A 13,124-nucleotide genomic window follows, 5' to 3' on the forward strand; every position below is an offset into this window, starting at 1 on the left:
TTTTTTTTTAAGTTTTATTTACTTTATTTTTTTTCCCCCAAAGCCCCAGTAGATAGTTGTATGTCATAGTTGCACATCCTTCTAGTTGCTGTATGCGGGACGCGGCCTCATCGTGGCTGGAGAAGCAGTGCGTCGGTGCGTGCCCGGGATCTGAACCCAGGCCGCCAGCAGCGGAGCGCGCACTTAACCGCTAAGCCAAGGGGCTGGCCTGGTCTTTTCTCTTTTTAGAACTCTGTCATATCTGTAGTTATGGTCTCTTTTTTGTATATAATAGCATTTGTTTGTGCATTTTCTTTTTTTCTTGATCAATCTCTTAGCTCTTTTCCTGTTTACTTAGTGTTTTCAAAATATCAACTTTGTTTTTTATTTACTAATTATTGCTCTTCTTTATTTCTTTCTTTCTTTTAGGGAGCACTGTTTTATTGTCCCCCCACCCCCTCCAGTTTCTTGATTTGGATGCTTAGCCCATTAATTTTCATGCTTTCTTTCTCTTCCTTTTTTTTTTTTTTTTTGTGAGGAAGATCAGCCCTGAGCTAACATCCATGCTAATCCTCCTCTTTTTGCTGAGGAAGACTGGCCCTGAGCTAACATCTATTGCCAATCCTCCTCCTTTTTTCTCCCCTAAAGCCCCAGTAGATAGTTGTATGTCATAGCTGCCCATCCTTCTAGTTGCTGTATGTGGGATGCGGCCTCAGCATGGCCGGAGAAGCAGTGCGTCGGTGCGCGCCTGGGATCCGAACCCCGGGCCGCCAGTAGCGGAGCCCGCACACTTAACCGCTAAGCCACGGGGCCGGCCCCGCTTTCTTTCCTTCTAATAGAAATATTTGAGGCTTTAAGTTTCCTTCTAGTACTTCTTAAGCTGCAACCCAGATTTTTAAAAATAAACTTTTTATTTTGGAATAGTTTTATATTTACAAAAAATTTGCAAAGATAATATAGAGAATTCCTGTATACTCCTTACCTAGTTTCCCCTTATTAACACCATGTGTCACCATGGTATATTTGTCACAACTAAGAAATCCACATTAGTACATTATTATATTATTATATACTGAACTTGACACTTTATTCACATTTCATCAGTTTTCCCCAGTGTCCTTTGTACTGCTTCAGAGTCCCAGCCAGGATACCACATTACATTTAGTCGACTTGTCTCCCTAGCCTCCTCTGGTCTTTGACAGTTTCTCAGACTTTTCTTGTCCTTGATGACCTTGAGAAGCACTGGTCAGGGTTTTTGCAGAATCCTCCTCACTTTGGGTTTGTCCCTTGTTTTTCTCATGGTTAAATACTGAGATCATGGGGAAGGGAGTAACTTTATACATAGTTACACATGTACAAAGGAAATATATATATTTCACATATATATATGAAAAGAGACAAATTTTCCTTTCTTTAGGAAAGTAAATATATATATTTGTATTTCATATATCTGTTTTTATCTATATATATCAGTATGGCCTCTTGGATATTTATTTATTTTATACTTTGGGTTTTAATCCAGTAATACATTGCTTATTTTCTTGCTCAAATTGTTCCAGCTTTGACCATTGGGAGCTCTTTCTTGTTGGTGCCTATGTCTTTTTTTCCCTTTCTTTTATTTTTTCTTCTTTTTACCCCCTATGTCTTTTTCACATACCCTATCCTTTTGTTTTTTGAGCACTTCTTTACTTTCTGGCACTACAAGATGCTGTAGGCTCATTTTGTATATTCCCTTCCTCAGACCTAGAATCAGCCTTTCTCCAAGGAACCCTGCTTTCTCTTTTGGAGAATGGTGTTAGAAACCAAGATCTGGGCACTGGATGTGCTCATTGTTACTGAGGTATACGTCCTTTTAAGCCCTCTCAGTGGACAAAACTAGGAAATACATAATATGTACATATGTACCAGTATGTACCATTATGTTATATAGTGTGTATATATGTACTATATAAACATAATGGTAACGTGGGCGTATTGTTTGGTTTTTGTCATACTATTTAAGTACATTTGATTTTAGTACATATTTTTTAAGACCTCATTTTAGGTAGTGGACAGTGCAGGGGAACCTAGTTGAAGGTTACCTTATGATATTGGTACACTGTTTTTTTATGAAAAGGTCTCTTTACCAAGACCCTTTTTGAGACAAAAGGTAGTCCTCAAAATATGGATATTTTGTTTCCAAATTCTTGTAACTAAACTGTTTAGAATGTAGAATAAAAGTTCCCTTAGCACCAATATTTTAAATGTAGTTTAATTTTCTTAGGATGGCATACAGAAATCTTTTCTGTTCTGCCTCTTGCCCACCTCATCTCCTGCCATCTTCCCGTACTTCCTTATATTATAATCATACCAAACTGCTTGGCATTCCCTAAACTACAATATGTCCTCTCATATCTCTGTACATTTACTTACATTCCTTCTGGATTGCCCTCCCTTTTTGAATCACCTAGCAGTTTTCCATTCATTTTTCAAAAGTCAGCTCAAGATGTAGATCTTCTGTCAATCTACCCTTAACTTCATCAGATGTATGTAGGACTTCAGGAGTTCCTTTCTCTATGTTAATTTTTTTTTTCATTGTAGAACATCTATTTGATATAGATAAGTAAAAAGAAAAAATTCAAGACATCAGATTATTCCACCACTCACAGAAAACATTGCTGACATATCCCTTAGGTCTTTTCTCTATGCACAAACACATGATTTCTTTTTATCTTATTTATTTATTTCCTTTTAAGGCTCAGCAGACTAAGTTTTTTTTTTTTTTTATGTTAATATTTCTCAAATTGTGATCTGAGGACCACTTGCAAGAATCCCCTGAGGTATTGTTAAAGATGCAGATCCTGGGGCCCATCCCCAAAGCTTCTCAAAGGGAATAGTTGGAGTAGGGTGAATTTGCATTGTTGTTAAGCTCCCTATGTGATTTGCAGTACTTTCATATCCCATTCCAATATTTTTTAATGAAAAATTTAAAATATACACAAAATATAACAAGGAATCTTTATGTGCCCATCACCTAGAGTCAAGAGTTACCTAGATTTTGCCACATTTACTTTATCCACCTTCCTTTTTATTTTTCCTGAAGTACTTTAAAGCAAATCTGATTCATCAAAGGTCATTTCCTCCCTACGTATTTCAACATGCATCTTTTTCTTATATAACTGCAATACTATTATCATAGCTGTCAAAATTAACAGCAATTTCTTGGTGTCATCTAATAATACCAGTCAAAATTTAAATTTGTCCATTTGTCTCAAAAGTGTCATTTTTGCAGTTGGTTTATTGGAATCAGGAGCCAAACAAGGTCTGCACATTACATGTAGTTGTTATGTCTCTTAAATTTATTAATTTACAGACCGTCTGTCCCTCGTTTACTTGTTGCAGGAACTGGGTCAGTTGTCCTGCAGAATGTCCAACATTCTGGATTTTTCTGTTTATCTCCTTGTTAATATCTAACTTGTTCTTATATCTGTCATAGTTTCTATAAATGGCAGTTAGCTTTAGAGGCTTGATTATATTTATTTTCAGCTTTTTTGGCAAGAATACTTCACAGGTGGTGCTGTGGCTTCACACTGCATCAAGTCTGGTCCCAATTTTAGTGATGCTAAGATTGATTAGGGGATTCAGGAGGTGACAGCCTGAGCCCTCCTTTATAAAGATCGACTCTTCATATAATGCTTTCATCTATTGATGATTAATATCTGAATTTATGTCATTCAGGTAGCAAATGAATGGTTTTCTAACTCTGCATTTCTTCTACATTTGTTACCTGGAATCCTTCTATAAAGAATTCCTCAGCAGCTAGGACTATTTGATTATCCTGGAGTACAGTTTAGACAGGAAAAGAAGGATGTATATTAATTCTTTCAGGATAGAGAATTGGTGCCTCAGTTATTTCCAGTGCTGTTCAATGAGTTTTTTTAAAACATCATTTTGACCTCATTGGTTTTTGTAAATTTGTTGTATTTCAATCAGTTACACATGATTTGGTTTTTGAATTAGCCTATTGTTTGCCCTTTTGTGATATTCCTGTGTTTTTTTGTTATGATCCATTTATCTTTAAGAGCTTCCTTGCTTTCTGATATAATAAGATGTTCCAGGCTTATATTGTCATTTACAATTTAGTTTTGAATAAAGAGTTAAATGTGTGTGTAGGTTTTTAAATTTACTATGCATGAATATCTCCTAGTGTAATTGAAAATTTCTTCAGATAGTATGAGGTAGAATTTAGTAACTATGTTTCCTATAATTTAAAGTTTTTTGCTATATGTTAGCTATATTAATTTTTCATTGCTCTTATTTTAAAAAATTAAAATTTAAATTATCTTTACTATTTTTGTACATATACTTTTTTTTTCCCCATATGTAATAGTCCAAAGCTGCTTCTACAAAGTGTATAAGTTCTCAGATTTTTAGTTTATTAATATTTGGCTCACATGGCCAAATATGTGATGTGGTCTTAAAATAATTTTTATCTATTTCAAGCAATTATTGTAACCATTAATCTTTTAACATAAGTAAAAGAGGAAGAAATCTTGAAAATTGGGACTCAGTTATTTGCAAATATTTATTAAGTAAGCCCTCTTTACTTCCCGTGGTTATGTCAGCTAGTAGGTTAGTAAGTAAATTTATATCTACCATAAATACCCAAAAGTTAGGTTGTTTTTGCTACTTGAATATTTGAAACACTACTAGGGCAAATAATTTTCAACAGACAAAAAAATAAAATACAATAAAAATTTAAAAACCACTTGATGAAAAACAATTTCAGCTTTGTTTCCCTAGGTATAATACAAGAACCTTAAACTAAAGTGTTAATAAGTTTTTATCTTTTCTGCAAAATATTATCCTCCTCTAGTATTTCCTGTCCTGGTTAGGTTGGTGGTTCTCATTGCTGCCCCCAGTGACCTAAAAAATTGTTATCTAAAATCTACCTCCTCACTTCTTTTTCACCTCTCACGATTCTGCTTTGGTTCAGGCCTTCATTGTTTCTTTTTACAGAGCCTGCAGCATCCTTCCTACTAGTTTTGCTTCCCTTAACCTCATCTTCATGTTAACCCTTCTTGAACAAACAGATCTAATTATGTCAATGTCTCGTTTAAAGTTCTTCAATTATTTTCTGCTTCCGTGATCACTTCCCAACTTCTTACCATGACATACAAGCCCGTCCTTTCCATTCTTAGCTTTCCCCGCATGTACTCTTTGGTCCAACTTTTATAGTTTCCCCAACACATCATTTGCTCTTGGCCTCTATGCCTTTTTGTATGCTAGCTCTTTTAGTAAAAGCTCTGCTGCCTATCACACCTTATTCATCCTTTATGTCCCAGTTCAAGTGTGTTTTGCTTGTGAAGACTTCTGATACTCCTCACACATAATCAGCAAGGGTCACTCTTTTTTGTGGTCATCACTATGCCTTAAATATAGTGCCATTTTAGCCTCATCACACTGTGTTAAGTCAGTTGTTTACTGTCTAGCTCCTCTGTGAGCTGAATTCTTTGAGAGCAGATGCCATGTCCTCATTCATCTTTGTGTCCCCAGCAAATAAGAGGAGCTCAGGAAAAAAAGAAGATTGTTACATACACGGGCCTAAAGGCTAATTAACAGTCCCCAAGAAATGAGAAAATATTTTCAGTCAGTTTTACTTTTGGAAAAGATTTAAGTTCTCTGATTTGTTTTACTTTTGTCTCTTTTAATTTTTTTAACAAAAGATTTTTGCTTTGATTTTTAGGTAAACCTCAGAATGAGGAGAAATAAGCACCTAAAACATCAAACATTGACTAAACAATCGTTGTAACACTAAGAAAGAGATTTAACACTCCAAATCTTTATTATTTGCATGATAAAGGTTTTGTGAATACCAGTTTTCTTTCAAATTTTCCTGTTATATTTATAAATAAAAATAGCAGATCTGGGCTCAAGATATGACAAAATGCAGTTTAGAAGCTTTACTAATTCTTTGGAGAGCTATTAGCTAGAAAAGGCTATTAAAGATTCATCAGAATTCAACATAGTGTTTTCTGGCAGTTTACCCAAGAGGTTCCTGAATACACTTAGAGGACTCATGTATCAAACAGCTAGGAATTGATGTAGACCTAATTGATATAGACCCTTTGCTTTTTCAGATTTCACAAAATCTGGCAGTAATAGCCAAAAAAGTTGCTTCTGAGTCTGTTAGAAATTACTAGAGACAAAATGAACTGTCAAGATAGAAGCAGGCAGTCTTTAAGGAAGGTTTAAAATTCGATGGGTGGCATCTTTAATTAAATATGGTGATTATACCTTAAAAGAATTACTGTCATGATCATATAAAATTCATATTCATGGCTGTCATTAATTCTTTAGTGAAGTTTTTGCATTTACTTAAATTATGTAAAGTAATTGCATTTAAAGAAGTATATGAAATTTTCTATGTCAATAAATGTTAGTATAAAATATAATCTTTTTAAAAACTGCATATAAGAGAAAACCTACATCTAGTTTAAACCCAGTTGCTCCTAAATACACACACACACAGAGTAAATATCAGCTGTAGGTTGCTTCTGAAGGCTGTCATAAGATTTGGCAGGATAACCTATTCTGTATAGTCTTAAATAATTTGGATCATTTGATCTATTAAATATCTTTGAGTACCATTTAGATGGAATGGAATACTTTAGCTGTAACACTATCTCGTAGAAGAGAAGTGTTTTTTCTTCTGTCTGTATAGGAAATGTAATACTACTCTGTCTGCTCATTAAAGAAATCTTTTAGCATCTTCCCTGAAAGAATAAAGAGCAGAGTTTGTGTATTTCAGGAATTGGTGCTGTGCTTGTCTTTAAACATTTACCATTCCCTATGTTTTTTAGTCCGAGGTTTTAAACTATTGTTTTTGTTTTTAAGGAAGTTAAATAACTTATTAGTCTCTTGTGCAAATGATCCTTGTGATCCTAATTTGGCAGATTTAAGATATGATAAAGGTAAATGTCCAGAAACTTAGAAGAACAATTGGCATCATGCATTATTTTCTGTTATGCTGAAATCTTTGTATGATTTGTTTACCTAGTAGATTATACTTGGCCATTACTAACCATCAATGAATAAAACTGAATTTGAATTTCTAAAATTTTGTGTATCATACAAGGTTTCAAACTTAACGTTTGAATTATATGTGCCTGAATTGTAAGCAGTATCAAGTTTTTTTTTCGTTTGTTTTAAACCATAACATTTCACCATTGTGGTTATATACAGTTTATTTGATTCTATATAGTAAACTTCTATTTTAGTTCCTACTGCCTTTGTATGTTGAATGATTTCTGCTTTAAGGGTTTATGCTCCTGAATTCAACCAGACTCTCTAGCCTTACCACCACCCTTTTACAGTCCTAATTCCAGGAAAGAAATATTTTATCCCTTTCACCCCTACAACACAGAAGCTTTGAGTATTTCCTGAATGTCTGGGATTTGGAGTGAAAAGCAAAGAGAAAATGATTCTATAAATAGATAAACAAGGCCCTACCCAATTGGAGCATCACTGTTCAACAGAGGAAATAGACAAGGAGACATGTAATTATAATTTGGTATGATAAACCTGATAACAAAAGTGTGGTACCTAGTACAAGGATTAGCAGAGAGCAGAATATAAGCCCCATAGGAGCAGGGACTATTTTTGATTCATCTCTCCATATCCAGCACCTAACAGAGGGTCTGATATTTAAGGGAGTTAATAAATCAGTTAAATGAATGAGATTAATTCTGCCTTAGAAAGAAACAAAGAAGTCTTCCCAAATGAGGTGAGATCTGGGTTTTGAAAGTCAAATAGGTAGATGGAAGGGTAAGAGAATGGATAATAAGCATGGAGATCAGTGTGAGTGAAACTGCGTTCGATGTTTGAGCAAACTGCAAATAGTTTGAATTGCTTCAGCATAAAATGTAAATTGAAGAGCAGCTGGAGGTGCTATATTAGTGAAGAATTGTATTGTTTCCATGGGTTTCTTTGAAAAACAACATTGTTTTTTTTTAAAATAATCTGATCAATTGACACTTTCCTGAATACTTTCTAAAATGTGTTTTGGGGTACCTAAACCACTTCCTCAAAGGGCTTTGATATTTTTACAAGTTAATTGGAGTTATTGTTGATTAAATATTTTTATTTTAATATTTATTATCTCTAGCATTTTAGCTTTATGTCTTATTTTTAGTATATTTATAATTTTATATAATAAATTGGGATACTTTATGTAACCAGTGATTACAGATTTGCCTTTTACATAATAAAGATTTATAGTACTGCATTAGCATTTATGACATGCCGATGTTTATTAAAGTATGACAACATGCTTCAAACCAAGTTTTATATAGAAACCCACTATATAAATAGTACAGTCCATGGGCATTTTACTGCTTATGCTGATGGGCTGCTAGGACACTTCCCAGACTCTTCCAGGTTTGACAGTCGGGGGTTTAGTGGAAAGAGCTTGGCCTAGACTCCAGGAGGCCCAGGTTCAGTACTTACAGCATTACTAGATAGCTACAGGATTGTGGTTGTCTCCTTTTTCTTATTGGCTAAATAGAAGACTGAGATAAATTACTTCTAAAGTCCATTTTAATTCTAAAATTCTGTGGTTTTGTAAATCTGTAGCTATAGTTTATGTGATGCTGGAGCCTTGGACAGGAACATAACCCCCAATTATAGCTACATTTTCCAGGACTACATCTTAGTGAAAGCAGGGCCTGTCTATACTGTGTTTTTAATGAATGAATGAATGAATGAATGAAAGTAATTAAATATTCATTTGTGAGATATAGTTCTATGTGTGAGATACAGTTTTTCTTGTTCAACTTTTATAATAAGTTCTTTTTTTATATTTGAGATTTTGGTATGATACATGGAGATATCTAGCAAGTAATTTGAAGTATGGGTCTAAAACTCAGGAGAGAATTCAGGACTAGAGATAGATTTGGAGTCATCTACGCAGGTGGTAGTTCAAAATGTGGAAGTAAATGAGATTACTTGGGGGAAAGAGCAGAAGTAGGGAGCAGGCAAACAAAGATAGAATCCACATTTAAGGAGTGGAGGAAGATATGGAACTCTATAAGAAAATGGAAAAGGAGCAAAGAAGCGAGATAAGTAGAATAGATTGTGTCAGTGATATTAAGAAAAGTGAGTTTAAAAATAAAAAAGACTTGGGGACCGGCCCCGTGGTGTGGCAGTTAAGTGCATATGTCCCGCTGCTGGCGGCCCGGGTTCGGATCCCGAGCGCGCACTGATGCACCGCTTGTCAGGCCATGCTGTGGCGGTGTCCCATATGAAGTGGAGGAAGATGGGCACAGATATTAGCACAGGGCCAGTCTTCCTCAGCAAAAAGAGGAGGATTGGCATGGATGTTAGCTCAGGGCTGATCTTCCTCACAAAAAAAAAAAAAAAATTTAAAAGGACTTGATTGAGAGCTCCCCCATAAAAGCCCACCATGTGGTGTTAGGATTCCCTGCTAAATGAGGGTAAGTTAGCCATGAAGGTGAAGGGTATCTGAGAAGACAGTTTAAGCTAGTAGGGCATGCAATTCAATGTATAAAAATAAAACTTTTGTCGAGTTCCAGTTTAAAAAAAAAAGGTAATTTAATTATGCTAAGTGTTGAAGAGGAGTAAGTGTACACAGTTTGTTACCTACACACTTAGAGTGTTATGGCATGGTGAAAGGAAAGCACTGAACTGAGAAACGTGGATTCTGGGTGCTAGTCCAAACTCTATCCGTTATTTTAACTGCATAACCATTCAGTCACCTAATAGAGTGATCAGATTTGTAAACAGATCAATTACAATCAGGCTGGTAATTGCTATACTGAATATGACCAAAAGTGCTTGGGTAAATGACTTAAGCCTTTTGAGGCTCAGTTTATTCATCTGTAAAATAATAAATTGTTTTAAATTTCATACTTGATGTCACACATCTTCACACAGTTCTGAATTGTCATAATGTTGTTTGCTTCTAAAATATTTTTCTTGGGCCGGCCCCGTGGCTTAGAGGTTGAGTGCGTGCGCTCCGGTGCTGGCGGCCCGGGTTCGGATCCCGGGCACGCACCGACGTACCGCTTCTCCGGCCATGCTGAGGCCGTGTCCCACGTACAGCAACTAGAAGGATGTGCAGCTATGACATACAACTATCTACTGGGCTTTGGGGGAGAAAAGAAAAAAAAAAAAATTATAAAATATTTTTCTTTAATAAGTTGTGAATGCATATATACATATATATACTTGTCTATGTACTTTTAACATATATTTTAAAAATTCATTATATAGTAAACTGTTTATAAAAATTTCCCCATACACTGAGGCTGTCATACCCTCTCAGCTAACGAGGTGTAGTAGGACAGGCCATATGAAATGCTCTTGGCCAGTGAGTACTGTGCACGCTCATCCAATGAGTGCTCTACCACCGTTCAGGGAGTTGAGCGTATTTTGAAACATGTGTTATTTGTCTCCTGGAACTGATTTTTCTGTCATTTTTTTAAGTAGGGAACAGTTTTGACCCATAGTGAGTGACAATGGGATGCAAGTAAAGACTATCATGCCCCTTTTTAAAATGTAAGTTTTACAGACACCAGTGGCTTGAGGTGCCTCCAAAGAAATAGTCAAGGAAAATGAAGGTAGAGATTATTAGGCATTTATGAAAGAGTGACCGCCAACTTATCTTCCTAAAGCACAGACAGTCACAAATTGTCAAAAGTGCCCATTTTGTGTCCTTTGATACAGGGTGACTTTGTGTTCAACAAATATTTATCAAGCTTGGATTGTATGTCCCACACAGTGCTAGATGCTGGAGTTACACTGGTGAATAAGATAAGACACATTCCTCTTGGATTTTATCATTTAGTAGGAAAGATAGAGTTAAACAAGGGACAAACACCCATAGAAGGTCAGTTTTGCCCACACAGTATGTTGAGTAAAATATTCTCGGCAAAAACCATATAAACGGCATTTTTATCCCCAGCTCAATCTCTTCCTCCCTCTCTGTATTCTGACACCTCGGGGTAACCATGGTTTAAGAAAAAAAATATTGAAATTACGCAGTTAGAGGGGCCGGCCCCGTGGCTTGGTGGTTAAGTGAGCGTGCTCCACTGCTGGCGACCCGGGTTCGGATCCCGGGCTCGCACCGACGCGCTGCTTCTCCGGCCATGCTGAGGCCGTGTCCCACATACAGCAACTAGAAGGATGTGCAGCTATGACACACAACTATCTACTGGGGCTTTGGGGGGAAAAAATAAATAAATAAAATCTTTAAAAAAAAAAAAAAAAAGAAATTACGCAGTTAGAAATCTGAATCTCCAGGAGCATGTTGGTAAGCGTATATGTTGCATGTGGCTGGGAAAAAGGTTGAGAACTCTTGACTTCTGGATTCAAGTCTGTATTTGCAAGCCAGGCCATGTTCCTGAGTACAAAAAAAAAAATTATTTGGGGGCTGGCCCAGTGGCGTAATGGTTGAGTTCGTGCGCTCCGCTTTGGTGGCCCAAGGTTCGCAGGTTCAGATCCTGGGTGTGGACCTACGCACCACTTGTCAAGCCATGCTGTGGCAGGTGTCCCACATATAAAGTAGAGGAAGATGGGCATGGATGTTAGCCCAGGGCCAATCTTCCTCAGCAAAAAGAGGAGGATTGGTAATGGATGTTAGCTCAGGGCTACCCTTCCTCACCAAAAAAAAAAAAATTATTTTATTTGTGTAATTAGATGAAACAAACCTATATTTTAATTACTTGCTTTTTGTTTATAGGTCCAGGGGCAAGTTCATCCTACTCTGGAGTCTAGTGATGATGCTCTTCAGTATGTTGAAGAATTAATTTTGCAGTTATTAAATATGCTATGCCAAGCTCAGCCTCGAAGTGCTTCAGATGTAGAGGTATGATAAGTTTTGCCTTGTATTTACTTTATATATATCTAATCTGTGTGTTTATTGTAATATCAGTGAAGGGGGAAAAAGTTTACTTTTCAGTTTCACAAAATATATATATGGTATTAAAAAAATGAAGACTGGATTTATTTTAACTTTGTATTGGGTATATGATAGCTTATGTATGTTTTAGCTGTCAAACTCTTCCATGTTTGGATTTTAATATAAAATGAACTTTTGTTTTGAACTAGTTCTTGGTGTTAGAATGATATATATGTACTCATATTTTTAAGAGTGAAATATGTCCAGGTGTTTCTTTTGTTTTTTAAAGCCAGCTATTGTTTCAAAAACATTTCAGTTAATCTTTTGATCTTCAGTTGTTACATGTATTTTAGATAGTAAGTGAACCCCTTCTCACCAAGTAGAAGGGAGGGAAATGTCTAAAAATCTAGGAAGTTAGTTCTGTGATCTCTTAAAAGATGACATGGCCCTTGTCTTTTTAGGGCTTATAGTTTAGTGGAGATACAGATAGGTATACGGGCAATAACATAATGTGATGTACTTACTATGAGCAAAGGGTATGTGGGAAACCATAAAAGGGGCAAATTAATAACATAGGCTTTGGGGCTTAGGGTTAGCTTCTTGGAAGAAGAGGCATCTAAATTGAGTTCTGAAGGAGTCAAAAGTTTGAGAGGAGAAGAAAGTAGGTTTGAAATACCAACTGTAGAAAATGGGAGATAGAGCTGGAAATACAGAAGGAGTTTTCTGGCAATGATGAAGGATCATTTGACTTTAATGAGCTCAAATGTATAGTGGTACAAATCTTTGGGTTTTTGTGACCTTTTTTTGTAGTACTCAAATGTGGGCACACAAAAATTAGTTTGGTTGAGTTGTACTTCACCATGGGTATACAATGGCAGGACAGTAGGGCAAGGGAGTTGTAGTATTGGTAATAGCAGTGCTTTAGGACCCTTTTCAGGACACAGCACACATAGAATGTAATAATAATTTTATAGCACACAGTAACTGGGGAGGAGGTATCTCTGTCAACCCCAGGCCCTGCTCTATTGCCCTGAGGGTTGAAGGATAGATAGATATATAGACATATCCAATGAGAAACTGCTGAAAAGAGCATCAGAGAGTCTAAATTGGATAAGGAAAAAAGTGAAATGTAATAATAGCTGATATTTGAGTGCTTGCAGTAGTATCATGCACTGGTCTAAACACTTCTATGTTTTATATTTCATTTAAAATTTTTAATGATCCCATGAAGATGGTGCTGTTTTTT

General features: G+C 36.0%; 1 protein-coding gene across 3 annotated transcripts in view; it reads left to right on the top strand.

The window, feature by feature from the left end:
* Positions 1-13,124, top strand: part of SOS1 (SOS Ras/Rac guanine nucleotide exchange factor 1) — a 171,837-nt gene that overhangs the window by 75,334 nt on the left and 83,379 nt on the right. For all 3 annotated transcript variants that reach the window (XM_087436858.1, XM_004436726.3, XM_014792346.2), the window contains exon 2: positions 11,720-11,845. In XM_087436858.1, the coding sequence (XP_087292984.1) occupies positions 11,720-11,845 (126 nt within the window). The remainder of the gene's footprint in view (positions 1-11,719; positions 11,846-13,124) is intronic.

Source organism: Ceratotherium simum, chromosome 11, assembly GCF_057802395.1.
Source record: "Ceratotherium simum simum isolate JZ-2026a chromosome 11, ASM5780239v1, whole genome shotgun sequence".
NCBI classification, from domain to species: domain Eukaryota; kingdom Metazoa; phylum Chordata; class Mammalia; order Perissodactyla; family Rhinocerotidae; genus Ceratotherium; species Ceratotherium simum.